Genomic DNA, 19,402 nt, shown 5'->3' with positions numbered 1-19,402 from the left:
TCTTTTCTTGATTCCGCGGTATTGTTGGATCGAAGCGGCTCGGACCGACATTACTCGTACGCTTACGAGAGACTGGTTTCATCGCTACGAGTAACTCCGTTACTCAAAGATTACTGGCGGGTGTCAGTTTCTCCAACTTTAGTTGAATCGGATTTGACCGAGGAGGTCCTTGGATGAGGTTAAATAGCAACTCATATATCTCCGTTGTGGTGTTTGCGTAAGTAAGATGCGGTCCTACTAGATACCCATGGTCACCACGTAAAACATGCAACAACAAAATTAGAGGACGTCTAACTTGTTTTTGCAGGGTATGCTTGTGATGTGATATGGCCAACGATGTGATGTGATATATTGGATGTATGAGATGATCATGTTGTAATAGAAAATATCGACATGCACGTCGATGGTACGGCAACCGGCAGGAGCCATAGGTTGTCTTTATAACTAACGTTTGTGCTTGCAGATGCGTTTACTATTTTGCTAGGATGTAGCTTTAGTAGTAATAGCATGAGTAGCACGACAACCCCGATGGCGACACGTTGATGGAGATCATGGTGTGGCGCCGGTGACAAGAAGATCGTGCCGGTGCTTTGGTGATGGAGAGCAAGAAGCATGTGATGATGGCCATATCATGTCACTTATGAATTGCATGTGATGTTAATCCTTTTATGCACCTTATTTTGCTTAGAACGACGGTAGCATTATGAGGTGATCTCTCACTAAAATTTCAAAACGAAATTGTGTTCTCCCCGACTGTGCACCGTTGCTACAGTTCATCGTTTCGAGACACCACGTGATGATCGGGTGTGATAGACTCAACGTTCACATACAACGGGTGCAAAACAGTTGCGCACGCGGAACACTCGGGTTAAGCTTGACGAGCCTAGCATGTGCAGACATGGCCTCGGAACACATGAGATCGAAAGGTCGATCATGAATCATATAGATGATATGATTAGCATAGGGATGCTTGCCGCTGAAACTATACTCAACTCACGTGATGATCTGACTTGAGCTAGTGTAAGTGGATCATGAACCACTCAAATGACTAGAGAGATGTACTTTTTGAGTGGGAGTTTAGCGAGTAATTTGATTAAGTTAAACTCTAATTATCTTGAACACAGTCTAAGTCCACTTTGAATATATTTGTGTTGTAGATCATGGCTCACGCGATAGTCACCCTGAATTTTAATACGTTCCTAGAGAAAGCTAAGTTGAAAGATGATGGAAGCAACTTTGTAGATTGGGCTCTTAATCTTAAGCTAATCTTACAAGCTGGGAAGAAGGATTATGTCCTTAATGCTGCGCTAGGAGATGAACCACCCGCTACGGCTGATCAGGATGTTAAGAACGCTTGGTTAGCACGTAAGGAGGACTACTCAGTAGTTCAATGTGCAGTCTTGTATGGCTTAGAACCAGGACTTCAACGTCGCTTTGAGCGTCATGGAGCATTTGAGATGTTCCAAGAGTTGAAGTTTATCTTTCAGAAGAACGCCCCGATCGAGAGGTATGAGACCTCCGATAAATTCTATGCTTGCAAGATGGAGGAGAACTCGTCTGTCAGTGAACATGTGCTCAAAATGTCTGGGTACTCAAACCGTCTAGCTGAGCTGGGGATTGAACTCCCGCAAGAAGCTATCACTGACAGAATCCTTCAATCACTGCCGCCAAGCTATAAAGTCTTTGTGTTGAACTACAACATGCAAGGGATGAACAAGTCTCCCGACGAGTTGTTTGCGATGGTGAAAGTCGCACAGTCTGAACTCTGTAAAGAGCATCAAGTGTTGATGGTGAATAAGACCACTAGTTTCAAGAGAAACGACAAAGGCAAGAAGGGTAATTCGAAGAAGAGCGGCAAGCCTGTTGCCAATCCGACGAAGAAACCCAAAGCTGGACCTAAGCCTGAAACAGAGTGTTACTATTGCAAGGGTATGGGTCACTGGAAGCGCAATTGCCCCAAGTATCTGGCTGATAAGAAGGCGGCCAAAGAAAAATCAGGTATATTTGATATACATGTTATTGATGTGTACTTAACCGTCTCTTTTTAGTAGTGCCTGGGTATTTGATACCGGTTCTGTTGCTCATATTTGCAACTCGAAACAGGAACTGCGGAATAGACGAAGGCTGGCGAAAGATGAAGTGACGATGCACGTAGGAAATGGTTCCAAGGTTGATGCAATTGCCGTCGGCACAGTTTCACTTCAGTTACCATCATGATTAGTTATGAACTTAAATCAATGTTATTTAGTTCCTGCGTTGAGCATGGACATTATATCTGGACCTTGTTTATTGCGAGACGGTTACTCTTTTAAGTCAGAGAATAATGGTTGTTCTATTTCTATGAGTAACATCTTTTATGGTCATGCACCCAATGTGAGAGGATTGTTCATATTGAATCTTGATAGTGATACACACATACATAACATTGAGACCAAAAGAGTTAGAGTTAACAATGATAGCGCCATATTTTTTTGGCACTGCCGCTTAGGTCATATTGGTGTAAAGCGCATGAAGAAACTCCATGCTGATGGACTTTTGGAGTCACTTGACTTTGATTCACTTGACACGTGCGAACCATGCCTCATCGGAAAGATGACTAAAACTCCGTTCTCCGGAACAATGGAGCGTGCAAGTGACTTGTTGGAAATCATACATACCGATGTGTGTGGTCCGATGAGCGTAGAGGCACGCGGCGGATATCGTTATTTTCTCACCTTCACTGACGATTTGAGTAGATATGGCTATGTCTACTTAATGAAGCACAAGTCTGAAACATTTGAAAAGTTCAAGCAATTTCAGAGTGAAGTTGAAAATCATCGTAACAAGAAGATCAAGTTCCTACGGTCTGATCGTGGGGGTGAATATCTGAGTTTCGAGTTTGGTGCTCACTTAAGACAATGTGGAATGGTTTCACAGTTAACACCGCCTGGAACACCACAGCGTAATGGTGTGTCCGAACGTTGTAATCGTACTTTATTAGAGATGGTGCGATCTATGATGTCTCTTACCGATTTGCCATTATCATTTTGGGGTTATGCATTAGAAACAGCTGCATTCATTTTAAATAGGGCACCATCAAAATCCGCTGAGATGACACCATACGAACTGTGGTATGGCAAAAGGCCAAAGTTGTCGTTTCTTAAAGTTTGGGGATGTGATGCTTATGTCAAAAAGCTTCAGCCTGAAAAGCTGGAACCCAAAGCGGAAAAGTGCGTCTTCATAGGTTACCCAAAAGAGACAGTTGGGTACACCTTCTATCTCAAATTCGAGGGCAAAGTGTTTGTTGCTAAAAACGGAGCTTTTCTCGAGAAGGAGTTTCTCGCGAGAGAATTGAGTGGGAGGAAGATAGAACTTGACGAGGTTGTCGAACCTCTCATCCCTCTGGATGGTGGCGTAGGGCAAGGGGAAACCTCTGTCGTTGCGACGCCGGTTGAGGAGGAAGTTAATGATGATGATCATGAAACTCCAGTTCAAGTTTCTGTCGAACCACGCAGGTCGACGAGACCACGTGCTGCTCCAGAGTGGTACGGTAATCCCGTCTTATCAGTCATGTTGTTAGACAACAATGAACCTGCAAATTATGAAGATGCAATGGTGGGCCCAGATTCCAACAAATGGCTAGAAGCCATGAAGTCCGAGATAGGATCCATGTATGAGAACAAAGTGTGGACTTTGGAGGTACTACCTGAGGGCCGCAAGGCTATTCAGAACAAATGGATCTTTAAGAGGAAGACAGACGCTGACGGCAATGTGACCGTTTATAAAGCTCGACTTGTGGCAAAGGGTTTTTCACAAGATCAAGGAGCTGACTACGATGAGACATTCTCACCCGTAGCGATGCTTAAGTCCGTCAGAATCATGTTAGCAATAGCTGCATTTTTCAATTATGAAATCTGGCAGATGGATGTCAAAACGGCGTTCCTTAACGGTTTCCTTAAGGAAGAGTTGTATATGATGCAACCCGAAGGTTTTGTCGATCCTAATAATGCTAACAAGGTGTGCAAGCTCCAGCGATCCATTTATGGACTGGTGCAAGCATCTCGGAGTTGGAACAAACGCTTTGATGAGGTGATCAAAGCATTTAGGTTTATACAAGTGGTTGGAGAATCTTGTATTTACAAGAAAGTGAGTGGGAGCTCTGTGGCGTTTCTAATATTATATGTGGATGACATATTGCTGATTGGAAATAACGTAGAGTTTTTGGAGAGCATAAAGGATTACTTGAATAAAAGTTTCTCTATGAAGGACCTAGGAGAAGCTGCTTACATTCCAGGCATTAAGATCTACAGGGATAGATCAAAACGCCTGATAGGACTTTCACAAAGCACATACCTTGATAAAGTTTTGAAGAGGTTCAAAATGGAACAGTCCAAGAAAGGGTTCTTGCCAGTTTTACAAGGTACGAGATTGAGTAAGACTCAGTGCCCAGCAACTGATGAAGATAGAGAGCATATGCGCTCCTCCCCTATGCTTCAGCCATAGGTTCTATCATGTATGCAATGTTGTGCACTAGACCGGACGTTAGCCTGGTCATAAGTATGGCAGGTAGGTTCCAGAGTAATCCAGGAGTGGATCACTGGACGACGGTCAAGAATATCCTGAAGTACCTGAAAAGGACTAAGGAGATGTTTCTCGTGTATGGAGGTGACGAAGAGCTCGCCGTAAAAGGTTACGTCGATGCAAGCTTTGACACAAATTCGGACGAGTCTAAGTCGCAAATCGGATACGTATTTATTCTTAAATGGGGTGCGGTAAGCTGGTGCAGTTCCAAGCAGAGCGTCGTAGCAGATTCTACATGTGAAGCGGAGTACATGGCTGCCTCGGAGGCGGCTAAGGAGGGTGTCTGGATGAAGCAGTTCATGACGGATCTTGGAGTGGTGCCAAGCGCACTGAATCCAATAACCTTGTTCTGTAACAACACGGGTGCCATTGCCCTAGCAAAGGAACCACGGTTTCACAAGAAGTCCAGACACATCAAACGACGCTTCAACCTCATCCACGACTACGTCAAAGGGGAGGATGTAAATATATGCAAAGTGCACACGGATCTGAATGTAGCACACCCGCTGACTAGACCTCTTCCACAGGCAAAGCATGATCAACACCAGAACTGTATGGGTGTTAGATTTATTACAATGTAATTCGCATGATGATGTGAGGGCTAGATTATTGACTCTAGTGCAAGTGGGAGACTGTTGGAATTATGCCCTAGAGGCCATAATAAATATAGTTATTATTATAATTCCTGTATCAAGATAATCGTTTATTATCCATGCTATAATTGTATTGAATGAAGACTTATATACATGTGTGGATACATAGACAAAACACTGTCCCTAGCAAGCCTCTAGTTGGCTAGTCAGTTGATCAACGATAGTCAGTGTCTTCTGATTATGAACAAGGTGTTGTTGCTTGATAACTGGATCACGTCATTAGGAGAATCACGTGATGGACTAGACCCAAACTAATAGACGTAGCATGTTGATCGTGTCATCTTATTGCTACTGTTTTCTGCGTGTCAAGTATTTGTTGCTATGACCATGAGATCATATAACTCACTAACACCGGAGGAATACTTTGTGTGTATCAAACGTCGCAACATAACTGGGTGACTATAAAGATGCTCTACAGGTATCTCCGAAGGTGTTCATTGAGTTAGTATGGATCGAGACTGGGATTTGTCACTCCGTGTGACGGAGAGGTATCTCGGGGCCCACTCGGTAATACAACATCACACACAAGCCTTGCAAGCAATGTGACTTAGTGTAAGTTGCGGGATCTTGTATTACGGAACGAGTAAAGAGACTTGCCGGTAAAAGAGATTGAAATAGGTAATCGGATACTGACGATCGAATCTCGGGCAAGTAACATACCGAAGGACAAAGGGAATGACATACGGGATTATATGAATCCTTGGCACTGAGGTTCAAACGATAAGATCTTCATAGAATATGTAGGATCCAATATGGGCATCTAGGTCCCGCTATTGGATATTGACCGAGGAGTCTCTCGGGTCATGCCTACATAGTTCTCGAACCCGCAGGGTCTGCACACTTAAGGTTCGACGTTGTTTTATGCGTATTTGAGTTATATGGTTGGTTACTGAATGTTGTTCGGAGTCCCGGATGAGATCACGGACGTCACGAGGGTTTCCGGAATGGTCCGGAAACGAAGATTGTTATATAGGATGACCTCATTTGTTTACCGAAAGGTTTTCGGAGTTACCGGGAATGTACCGGGAATGACGAATGGGTTCCGGGAGTTCACCGGGGGGGGGCAACGCACCCCGGGGAAGCCCATAGGCAATGGGGGTGCCGCACCAGCCCTTAGTGGGCTGGTGGGACAGCCCAAAAGGGCCCTATGCGCATTGGAAGAAAAATCAAAGAGAAAAGGAAAAAAAAAGAAGGAGGTGGGAAAGGGAAGAAGGACTCCACCTTCCAAACCAAGTAGGACTCGGTTTGGGAGGGGAGACCTTCCCCCCTTGGCTCGGCCGAAACCCTTGGGGGTCCTTGGACCCCAAGGCAAGGCTCCCCCCTCCCTCCTATATATAGTGGGGTTTTAGGGCTGATTTGAGACAACTTTGCCACGGCAGCCCGACCACATATCTCCACGGTTTTACCTCTAGATCGCGTTTCTGCGGAGCTCGGGCGGAGCCCTGCTGAGACGAGATCATCACCAACCTCCGGAGCGCCGTCACGCTGCCGGAGAACTCTTCTACCTCTCCGTCTCTCTTGCTGGATCAAGAAGGCCGAGATCATCGTCGAGCTTTACGTGTGCTGAACGCGGAGGTGCCGTCCGTTCGGCACTAGATCGTGGGACTGATCGCGGGATAGTTCGCGGGGCAGATCGAGGGACGTGAGGATGTTCCACTACATCAACCGCGTTCACTAACGCTTCTGCTGTACGGTCTATAAGGGTACGTAGATCACACATCCCCTCTCGTAGATGGACATCACCATGATAGATCTTCGTGCGCGTACGAAATGTTTTGTTTCCCATGAGACGTTCCCCAACACCACCAACCAGGACCAAAGTGAGGTGCTGCCCGGGGCCAAAAGTTTAGTCCCACATCGCTAGCCGAGAGAGGCAGCGAGTGGTTTATAAGCATTGATGCGCACAACCTCTCGAGCTCCTCTCTATTGCAGGCTTCCGGGCTTAATCTGTCTCTACGTGTGGGCCTATTGGGCCTACTGTGGGCCTGAATCGTGGCCCAATAGTCTGGTTGGGTTTCTAGTCGTAATCAGGCCGTGGTGGCCTAGTAGGTGGCATTTTAGAAAAAAAATCTATGTTTTTACTTTATTTATTTTATTTTGTTCGTGCTTACTGTTTTTGAGTGATTCTTTTTTGCTTTTAGGTCGCAAAATAATACTATTTTTGACTTCATTTGCTATTTTTCATGCATTTACTGATTTTTTTGAGCTAAATTACCCTTAAATTGAAAAGCACTACAAATTAATTCCGAAAATGTTGAAAGTTGGCATGGTATCATCATTTCACCCACATAGCATGTGCAAAAAGTTGAAAGGGTTGCCAGAAAAACTGGATGCACTTCGTGTACAAAACGGACAATCTCTTTCGAAGTACGAGGGTTTCATACGAAAACTCATCTGTTACAAAGGGATTGCATTTTTTTGAACTTATTTGAAGTCAAGACTTTTTGTGTGTTCAAAATGCACCATTCGAAGCTACATCATCAATTTTCAACAATTTCTGACTTAATTTGGTATCTTTCATGCATTTACTGATTGTTTTTGAGCTAAATGATCATTAAATTGCAAAGCACTACAAATGAACTCTGAAAATATTGAAAGTTGGCATGTATCATCATTTCATCCGCATAGCATGTGCTAAAAAGTTAAGAGGGTTGCGGCAAAAACTGGATGCACATCGTGTAAAAAACAGACTATCTCTTTCGAAGTATCACGGTTTCATACGAAAACTCATCTGTTACAAAGGGCATTTCATTTCTTCACTTTTTCTTCGCTTGTGTTCTTTGCTTATTGCGCCATAGCCATATTTGTCTCGCCCTCGAATCCCATGATGTCTCTTTTTCCTGAAAGAATTATGTGGCGCTTTGGCTCATCATATGATGTATTCGCTTCCTTATATTTTCTTTTTCTCGGTTTGGTAGACATGTCCTTCACATAGAAAACCTGCGCCACATCGTTCGCAAGATTGTTCGGATCCACTGTTGTCATTCCGTATTGTGGGTCTATCTGTACCCCGCCTCCTGATAGATTGACCCATTTGCACTGAAACAAAGAGACCTTGAAATCATGTCCATAGTCAAGTTCCCATATGTCCACTATGTAACCATAATATGTGTCGTTTCCCCTCTTAGTGGCTGCATCAAAGCGGACACCGTTGTTTTGGTCGGTGCTCTTTTGATCTTGGGTGATCGTGTAAAATGTATTCACATTTATCTCGTACCCTTGGTAAGTCAATAAAGTCGAAGATGGTCCCCTGGCCAACGAGTAAAGATCATCAGAAACAGTATTGTTACACATGAGACGTTTTTGCAACCAACTGCTGAAAGTGCTGATGTGTTCAAATGTAATCCAGTTGTCACACTGCTCCGGGTGATTGGAGCTTAGAATATTCTTGTGTTCTTCGACATACGGGTTCACCAAGGTAGAATTCTGTAGAAATGTGTAGTGTGCTTGAGACCAAGAATGCCCGTCCGGACATATTATTGAGTCCGCTCCTAGTGTGCCTTTTCCAGTCTGTCTCCCCTCATACCGCGATTGAGGGAGACATCTTCTTAAGGTCAGGAATGAAGTCAACACAAAACCCAATGACATCTTCTGTTTGATGACCGATGGAGATGCTTCCTGCTGGCCTAGCGCGGTTACGAAAATATTTCTTTAAGACTCTCATGAATATCTCAAAGGGGAACATATTGTGTAGAAATACAGGGCCCAGAACGACAATCTCGTTGACTAGATGAACTAGGACGTGCGTCATGATATTGAAGAAGGATGGTGGGAACACCATCTCGAAACTAATAAGACATTGCACCAAATCACTCCTTAACCGTGGCAGGATTACTGGATCGATCACCTTCTGAGAAGGACGTGTGTCATGATATTGAGGAATGCACATTGTTTCACAATGGCTAATCGAACGTTTTCCAGTAGAAGCCCCCTCAATGCAACCGGAAGGAGTTGCTTCATAATCACATGGCAGTCATGAGACTTTAGGTTTTGGAAATTTTTCTCTGCCATATTTATTATTCCCTTTATATTCGACGAGATGCCAGACGGGACCTTCATACTCAGGAGGCATTCCAAGAAGATTTCCTTCTCTTCTTTGGTAAGAGTGTAGCTAGCAGGACCTTCATACTGCTTTGGATGCATGCCGTCTTTTTCATGCACACGTTGATGTTCCTCCCGTGCCTCCGGTGTATCTTTTGTCTTCCCATACACTCCCAAGAAGCCTAGCAGGTTCATGCAAAGATTCTTCGTCACGTGCATCACATCGATTGCAGAGCGGGCCTCTAGGTATTTCCAATAGGGTAGGTCCCAAAATATAGATTTCTTCTTCCACATGGGTGTGTGTCCCGCATCGTCATTCGGAACAGATAGTCCACCAGGACCCTTTACAAAGATTCCTTGTAAATCATTGACCATATCAAGTATGTGATCACCAGTACGGAGGGCGGGCTTCTTCCGGTGATCTTCCTCACCTTTGAAATGCTTTCCTTTCTTTCGACATTCATGGTTGGTCGGAAGAAATCGACGATGCCCCAGGTACACATTCTTCCTGCATTTGTCCAAATATATACTGTCGGTGTCATCTAAACAGTGTGTGCATGTGGTGTATCCCTTGTTTGTCTGTCCTGAAAAGTTACTGAGAGCAGGCAAATCGTTGATGGTTACAAACATCAATGCATGTAGGTCAAATTCCTCATGTTCGTCTCATCCCACACATGTACACCATTTCCATTCCATAGTTGTAAAAGTTCATGAACTAATGGCCTTAGGTACACATCAATGTCATTGTCGGGTTACCTAGGGCCTTGGGTGAGAACTGGCATCATAATGAACTTTCGCTTCAAGCACAACCAAGGAGGAAGGTTATACATACATAGAGTCAGAGGCCATGTGCTATGCTTGCTGCTCTGCTCCCCAAAAGGATTAACGCCATTTGCAATTAAACCAAACGATACGTTCCTTGGGTCATGTGTAAAGTCACACCAGTTTCTCTCGATCTTTCTCCACTGCGACCCATCAGCGGGTGCTCTCAACTTCTCGTCTTTCTTACGGTCTTTTATGTGCCATTGCATCAACTCGGCATTCTTTTTGACTCTGGACAGACGTTTCAACCATGGTATTATAGGAGCATACCACATCACCTTGGCAGGAACCATCTTCCCGGTGCGCTGGCCCTCAACATCAGCAGGGTCGTTTCTTCTGATCTTATACCGCAATGCGCCGCATACCGCGTTCAAATCCTCGTAAGCACCTTGGTAGAGGATGCAGACATTAGGGCATGCATGTATCTTCTGGACCTCCAATCCTAGAGGGTACAGAACCTTCTTTCCTTCGTAAGTACTGTCGGGCAATTCGTTATCCTTTGGAAGCTTCTTCTTCATTAATTTCAGTAGCGAACTAAATCCCTTGTCATATACACCATTGTCTACCTTCCATTGCATCAATTCCAGTGTGGTACCGAGCTTTGTGTTGTCATCTTTGCAATTCGGGTACAACCCTTTTTTGTGATCCTCTAACATGCGATCGAACTTCAACTTCCCCCTTTCACTTTTGCATTCCCTATGTGCATCAACAATGACCCGACGAAGATCATCATCAGGCACATCGTCTCGTTCCTCTTGATCTTCAGATTCCCCCATTGCAGCATCACCGTATTCAGTGGGCAGGTAGTTGTCATCATCCTCTTCTTCTACGTTGTCTTCCATCATAACCCTTCTTTCTCCGTGCTTGGTCCAAACATTATAGTGTGGCATAAAACCGTTCTGAAGCAGGTGGAAGTGAAGGGTTTTATAGTCGGAGAATTCCTTCGTATTCCCACAGACAATACATGGACAATGCATAAAACCATTCTGCTTGTTTGCATCAGCCGCTTCGAAAAAATCATGCAGGCCCTTAATATACTCGGAGTTGCGCCGGTCACTGTACATCCATAGACAGTTCATCTGCGTGCATTATATAATAAAGTGTATTAAAAACCATTACAACATATCATGAATAGAGAAGTGACCAAATTAATAGAACTTCATCATCACATTAAAGCCAAATACAGTAGTGACCAAAATAAATACATAACGTTCTTACATATTTCTCATTATTGAACAACATATAGTTCTCTAGAGCATCTAATTAGAACATACATTGAAACTATTAAATTTAAATGCAACAAAAAATGTGATCATAACCGCAACTAAGGTACAAATTGATCCAACGGCATAATGATTCCAAGCCTCAGTATGAATGGCATATTTTCTAATGTTTCTAATCTTCAAATGCATTGCATTCATCTTGATCTTGTGATCGTCACGCGCATCGACAACATGCAACCCCAATATCATCTTCTCCTCTTCAACTCTTTGTAATTTTTCTTTCAAGTAAATGTTTTCTTTTTCAATCAAATTTAACTTCTCGGCAAGAATTTGTATGTCGGTTTGAATTTCCGGTTCACATACCTCCTAGATTAAAAAATCTATGTCACGTTGATCGGCATAATTGTCATAAACACTAAATAAAACAAATAGTTATAAAAGATAATATATACCACATGTGAATCATAGACAGGACGAGGGCCGACGGAGGCGGATACCAAACCCATTGCACTATATAATAACAGACAATAATAGAAGTAAGAAAATTACACAAGTATTTATCTAAATCATACAAGTAAAAACTTTTTTATTTTAGAAAGAAGATAAGAAGAAGAGACTAACCACGGTGGTGCCGACACCGAGATGGGCGCGGGCGATCGACGACGGTGAGGACGGGGAGGGGACACGGACGGACCGCCAAAGCTACACAAAACTGGAGGAAAATGGAGCTTGGACAAGGAGCTTCGAGAGGAGAAAACTTAAGTGTGGCTTGGGCATTTCATCGAACACCTCATGTGCATAGGAGGTGAGCTAGAGCACCACAAAGCTCTCCCACGGCCGGCCAAAACAACAGAGCAGTGCACTGCTCTGCTCGCGAGCACGGGGTATATATAGGCAACAATTGGTCCCGGTTTGTGGACGGAACCGAGACTAAAGTTCAACATAGGGTCTCGGTTCCAGCCAAAAACCGGGACTAATGGTTGTGGGCCAGGAGCGAGGCACATTCGTCTCGGTAATTCGTATCTTGAAATGGGACCAAAGGGGTCAGAAAAACCGAGACCAATGGCCCACGAGGCCCGACCAGCGCCCTGGCCTCACGAACCAGGACCGATGCCCCCATGGGTCCCGGTTCGTAAGTGAACCGTGACTAATGGGATTTCATCAAGCTGACCAAATCCCTCTTTTCTACTAGTGTCACCTCGTGACCGTGGCGTTGCCACGCTTTCTGGGCAGCCTAGGTATGTTCGGTGGGTTGGTCACTCCTCTGATAGGTGTTAGGAAAATAATACAAAAGAAGAATTTCACGAGAAGACTGAACTAGGCTAAAACATGAATTTGCAGCCAAGTGTTTGATTAACGGTGGGGGAAATTCACATGGCCAATGGGCGTGAGTTTTGGCTGAAGATGATCATCTACTAAGGAGACAGTCTTGGCAAATCTTCAGCTCAAATGGGGAGCCTAGATGTCACTTGCTTTGGAAAGTACCACACTCGGTAGAAATATGCATGTTGAAGCTGGGCTCAAATGAATGAATGGATTGAGCTGAAATTTTGGTGGAGGATGGTAATTTGGTATAGGAAAGCACTGTTAAAATTTGATACCATTTGGACATGCCAAAGTGGCATTTTCTAATTATATTCTAAGGACAGAAACTTGGAAAAATTATTGAGAGTATTTGGTGGAGGAAAGTTATACATGTAGGAACATTCGCCGGTAAATTGTCAGAAATAATTAAGTAATATAGAATATATTTGCTTCACAAACTAAAAATATGACGAGAATAAAAGATTGGATGAAGAGATCACATGGATTGCTGGATAGAGCACAAATTTTGTGGAGAGTGATTATTTGGGCATATGGAATATTTGAAAATATCTCATATCATCTGGATAATCCTAGCTAGCAATTCCTTCACAAATCTTCTCTCTGGATAGAAACTTTGGAAATTTGCTAAGGAATATTTAATAGGCAAATAGAGCTGAATATTGACATGTGGCAATTATTTTGATAAGAAAAAATGCCAAAAATATTTGCGGGGAATATGATGGGTCTAGATAGCACTTGCTTTTCAATGTGTCTATCTGGACAGAAAATATAAATTGAAGTTGTGCTCACATAATTGATTGGATTGAGCTGCAATTTGAAGGAGGATGATAAGTTGGGCATATAAAGAAACTGTAAAAATTTCATACCATTTGGATAAATAAAAATGGTGGTTCCTACACAATTCTATCCACTGAACAGAACATCAAGAAAAATATCGAGGAAAAATGCGACGTCTTGCAATAATGTTCTACTGAATAATGCGACGTCTTGCAATAATGTTCTACTGAATGCCAATTTGGAATCAATAAGGTTTAAGCATTAAGGTTTAATCCTCTCCGGTTCTATAGAATGCCAAATTGACAACAACAAAGTTAAATACTGTGACGTCTTGCAAATATGACTACAATGCAAACTCTCGCACCAAAATCAACATCTTTTCCAATCGATAACATTTCTTGTGGCCAAACGGTTTGACCAAGACATTGAGACGGTCACCCTCGCGCCTTGGCGCGATCCAGATCTATTATTTAGGAGCGGTGGGAGTACTACCAATCAGCGCTTCACATACCCACATGTATATTTCCTACCCACACAATGAACGCAAACACAAGTTAACAAAGGACTGTTTAACTCTACTTGTGAATGACTGTTGGAGATTGCTGCAAGATATTTCATAGTGTGTATTCTTGTCCTATATTTCAGGAATGTTCAGCTCAACTTGTGATACAAAATCTGAATTTTGGATCAACCTTGCATACACAATGGGTCAGTGAAGCCACAAAATTATGATGAAATGGCCAACGCAGGGCCTCACATATTGACTTTGGGGCTACACGCTGGGGCCGGACCAGTTCCGGGTCGACCCATTCCAATCTTGAATAATTGTACAAGTAGCACTAAACCTTTGAAGCTGATTTTTTTTCTCTCGAGACACACTAGCTTACATACAACGAAGGGATTACAAATCGAGAATGGCGTTTTGACACCCGGGCCCCACGAAGTACGAAATTTTTGAATCTTGATTTAAAAAAAATCTGAAAAAACTTGTACAACTAAACAAGTGTGATATCCGTGTGTGTAAAATTTCAGGGCAAAATACTTTGAGACGTGACCTGTACAAAAAAGACAAATTAATGGTCTGGAAAGATGAATGGTGTCATGTGTTAAAAAGCTTCAGATTTATCTTTTTTGCATAGCCCATATTTCAACGTATTTAGTTCTGAAAATGTACACTTGTATATCTTGTATATTATACCTTCATCTACCTATGTATTTTTGTAGAATTTTTTGAATTGTTAAAATAAGATTTTTTTTACGAAATTTGCAGCTTGCAGTTGGAGGTTTTCGTGAAGCTCGGCCTCCAAAAGCAATTTCTCTTATAAGACAGGAACCGACTATGGGATGCAGATAACGTGCACTACAAACGAAGTGAATATGGACCTCAAAGTCCAAACGCACTGCCATGCATTACATGCATTTATCTTGACATCCATCGTGTTATGAGTATGTTATCCTTGACTTGGCTGCTTTTTGCTTGGAAATGGGGCTGCTCTTTGTTTGAAGAAGGAGTTTACTCTACAATGTTGCTTGATTTTGAGTTAGTGTTGTTCTTGCTAGTCTCTCACATGTTCTTTTTTATTTTGACCTGCTTTGTCAGTTGATTTCTTTCATCACAACATACCAATTCAATCTGTTCGGTTTTATTTAAAAACCGCTGCAAAAGCTACATCATTGGTTTCATAATATAAGTACGTATTGCTAAAAATGCTCTTACATTATGGTACGGAGGGAGTAATAGGGTCAAAATAATGCCGACACATGTGGTGGAAGCAACATCCGTCTACACGTCTATAACACACAGATTGCGTCACGTCACCGTATGCATGCAGGTGGTAATTTTTTTGGATTTCCAGCTTTTAAAATGTTTTATCTCTTAAATGAAAAATTCAATTAAAGATCCGTTTTCATCATTGAATCCACCGCGATGAGATCTTTAAAACTAGATCTCATATCAATACGTTTGGACGAGTTTTTTTGGGGTTAAAAGTTGCCATGTATTTACATGAATTGTCATGGTGTTTATACTGAAATTGTCATGGTATGTTTCAGCTATTTTTTCTTTTGCCTTTAAAAGTAATTTTGACATATTATAAAACGGGAATTAACAATCTTACTAAATATTGGCATGATCCATGCATTAAATTTGTCGTGGTTAATTACTAATAATCACCATGGTCAATTAATATAAATTACCATAAAAAGTTGCTAAATATAACGGTAGCTTCAAATTTGAAAGAAAAAATGGATAGAACATGTCATGGCAACTTTAATTTAAACACTATAACAACTACAGTATAAACATCATGTCAACTTTTGACCCCAAAAAAATCATCGAAACATATCAACATGGGATCTAGTTTCGAATATCTCGTCGAGACGGATTTAATGATGAAAACGGGTTTTTAAGCCAAAAACCAAAAAGATTTCTGCTGATGTCATCTGTTTTAAGATGACAAAATGAATGGTAATGAAGACGTGTGGGCAAAGTGCAAATTGCCACACATGTGGCGTTATCTTTTCTCATATTTTGGGAGGTGCAATAAAAGATGTTCGGAGGTCTTGCGAGCAATCAGATTGAGTAGGCCACAAACTACCAAACAAACTGGTAGTTTGTTGGTAGGCCGTTGATGGGTGATACAGCGGGCGGTTTGTGTCGTGCATGGCGTCAAAGCCACCGACACGCACTACTTTATACGCACGCAGCGACTCGTGAGCCACACGTCCACACGCTGGGGAAGAAGGACGCGGCGCACGATGGGCGCCGAGGCTCTGCTCCGGCAGCAGGAGCCATGGTTCGTCTGGCTGGCCGTTCTTGGTTCCCTCTACCTCGCCGCCTTCGCGTGCCGCCTCCTACACATCTCCGGCATCGCGCTCTGCCTGCATGGGCCGAAGGATCTTCGCCGCTACGGGGCGTGGGCCGTTGTCACCGGCCCGACGTCTGGCATCGGCCGCTCCATGGCCCTGGAGCTCGCGCGGTGCGGCCTCAACATCGTCATCGTTGGCCGCGACCCCGCCAAGCTCGAGGACATCGGCAGAACCGTCTGCGAAACCCACAGAGTGCTGACCAAGACCGTGCAGTTCGACTTCTCTCTCGTCACCACTCCTCAAGGTGAAGCATGCACCCACGCAGCACTACCGTACGTGGTGCGTGCCGTACTGAACTACTGATCGATCGTGTTTTGGCAGGGGAGGAGGCGATGGTGAGGTTCCGGCAGGCGGTGCATGGGCTGGAGGTGGGGTTACTGGTGAACAACGCCGGTGTGGCGACGCCGCACGCGACGTACCTCCACGAGGCTGACGCGGAGGCGTGGGTGAGGATGATACGGGTGAACCTGTGGGCCATGACGGATGTGACGGCCGCCGTGCTGCCCGGCATGCTGGAGCGGCGGAGGGGCGCCATCGTCAACATCGGCTCCGGCGCCGCGGAGGCGTTGCCTTCCTACCCTCTCTACTGCGTCTACGCCGCCTCCAAACGATACATTTCTCAGTTGTCTAGGAGCCTATACGTCGAGTATAGGGGCAAGGGAATCGATGTGCAGTGTCAGGCCCCGCTGTATGTGGACACGAAGATGGTGACGAACATGGTGACGCGAGGGGGCCTCCTGTCCTATCTGATCTTTCCGACATCGGACGCGTATGCCAGCGCGGCGGCGCGCTGGATCGGGCACCGCCGCCCGATCTGCATGCCCAACCTCGGCCACCGGCTGCAGTGGTGCCTCTCCTACTTCGTTCCGGACCGCATCCTCGTTGCGCACCGCCTCCGCGAGAACCTCAGGCAGCGGGTCATCTTCCAGCAACTCAGGTCATCATCAGCCGAGAACACCGTCGGACGTCGTTAGCTGCGACCTACTTCTCTCTTTTTATTTACTCCCCATATTAGAGTTGAGAGGTCAAGCTTCGTAAAGTTTGATCAAATTTATGAAAAAAATACAAATATTTACCATAACCAATTCATATTATGTGAAAATACATTCAATAATGAATCCAACGATACTGAATTTGGTATTGTATATGTTATTATCTTTGTTTAGGTTTATAAAGCTTGGCTTTGATCAAAGCTAATATGTGAAGTAAATAAAAACGGAGGAAGTAGTAATTAATTTTAGTGACTCCCTGCATTCCTAAATGCAAGATCTTTTAGAGATTTCATTATAAACTACATATGGATGTATATAGACAAAGTTTAAAATTAGATTCATTTATTTTGCTTCATAGGTAATTCATTTATAATTATTGAAGCCGGAAGATCAAGACAAATGGTTGCGCTATCGGGTCAGCAGGACAACGCCACTGAGTAGGGCCGGCCCTGACAATCCAAGGCCTCAGTGCATACCAAAAGATATGGGCCCAATACAGAAAAAATCATATTGCTCATTTTTGATATTTCGATAGCAACCTCCACATTGAACATAATTCTCTCTGTATTCTCAATAGACACATTAAACCACATAAACTAAACATTATTTTATTGGTGACAAACCCACAATAATGTTCAATTGAAAAAGACACTACATTTCACCAAACATAGCATAACCATCTCGCACTCCACTTCAGCTTGCACTCCATGCAACTATGCTCTCCAGACCTCTATCTCTCACTTCCCAACTTGCACTCCTCATGAATCTTCCAAAACACAAGTGCACAAGATATTTCCCTTTCATGTTTGAACCATTATCATAACCTTGCCCTCTCACATCATCAATGTTAAAACCAAAAGACTTCAATGCATCAATCAATTCATTAAAAAGACCCAAACCAAATGTGTGATCAACCTTAAGGAACTAAAGAAAGAACTCTTCAATTTTCATGTTTTTACTTGACAAATTAACACATCGAACAAGTAGAGTCATTTTCTCCTTGTGGGTCCCATCCGGAGTGTAATCAAGGATAAAGGAGAAATACATGGCCTCTTTAACAATCTTTATGATATAACTTTTAACACTAGATGCTAAAAGAGAGATCAACTCATTTTGTATTTTATGACTAAGGTAATGATATTGAATTTCATTATTTTCAATGCAGCTAAGATGATCTTGCATTACCAAGTCAAATTCTGCAATAATCTCAATAGTTTCTAGAGATTACCAATGTTGGGATCATAAAGCTTCTCACTAGAACCTCGAAATGCTAAATTGTGTTTTCCCAGATATTTGACAACAACAATTATTCTTCGCAAAACTTGTTTCAAGAGTTCTCTTTCCTTTGTGATTTGTTGTTGCAAATCTTTGACAATAGTTTGACCCTTTCCTAGTTAGTCTTATTCTCAACTCATTCCAATTGCCCATATTACTAATATGCTCTACACTATTTTTGTGTTCTCTTATCCTCACACTAAGGTGTCTCCAATCACTAAATCCATTGGTTGCTAATGCAGTCTTGTAATTATTAGACTTGAAAAGCTTACAACAAAAGCAAAACACCTTGTCAATATACTTAGAATATACCAACCATTCTCGATCATGGACTTCTTGTTGGAAATATGCCCTAGAGGCAATAATAAATTAGTTATTATTATATTTCTTTGTTCATGATAATCGTTTATTATCCATGCTATAATTGTATTGATTGGAAACACAATACTTGTGTGGATACATAGACAAAACACTGTCCCGAGTAAGCCTCTAGTTGACTAGCTCGTTGATCAAAGATGGTCAAGGTTTCATGACCATAGGCAAGTGTTGTCACTTGATAACGGGATCACATCATTAGGAGAATCATGTGATGGACTAGACCCAAACTTATAGACGTAGCATGTTGATCGTGTCATTTTTTTGCTACTGTTTTCTGCGTGTCAAGTATTTATTCCTGTGACCATGAGATCATATAACTCACTGACACCGGAGGAATGCTTTGTGTGTATCAAACGTCACAACGTAACTGGGTGACCATAAAGATGCTCTACAGGTATCTCCGAAGGTGTCCGTTGAGTTAGTATGGATCAAGACTGGGATTTGTCACTCCATGTGACGGAGAGGTATCTCGGGGCCCACTCGGTAA

At 43.0% G+C, this 19,402-nt stretch overlaps 1 protein-coding gene across 1 annotated transcript; it reads left to right on the top strand.

Annotated features, from left to right (window-relative positions):
* The first annotated feature begins 16,159 nt into the window (after nt 1-16,159).
* On the top strand, nt 16,160-17,244 carry LOC123408084 (very-long-chain 3-oxoacyl-CoA reductase 1-like). The gene is made up of 2 exons (XM_045101283.1): nt 16,160-16,514; nt 16,592-17,244. Exons 1-2 carry the CDS (start codon nt 16,160-16,162, stop codon nt 17,242-17,244), a joined length of 1,008 nt encoding a protein of 335 aa, XP_044957218.1.
* Nucleotides 17,245-19,402: the final 2,158 nt, after the last annotated feature.

The sequence above is a fragment of the Hordeum vulgare genome, chromosome 7H (assembly GCF_904849725.1).
Source record: "Hordeum vulgare subsp. vulgare chromosome 7H, MorexV3_pseudomolecules_assembly, whole genome shotgun sequence".
NCBI classification, from domain to species: domain Eukaryota; kingdom Viridiplantae; phylum Streptophyta; class Magnoliopsida; order Poales; family Poaceae; genus Hordeum; species Hordeum vulgare.
Note: the sequence above shows the minus strand (reverse complement) of the source record. Positions and strands in the feature narration are given on the sequence as shown.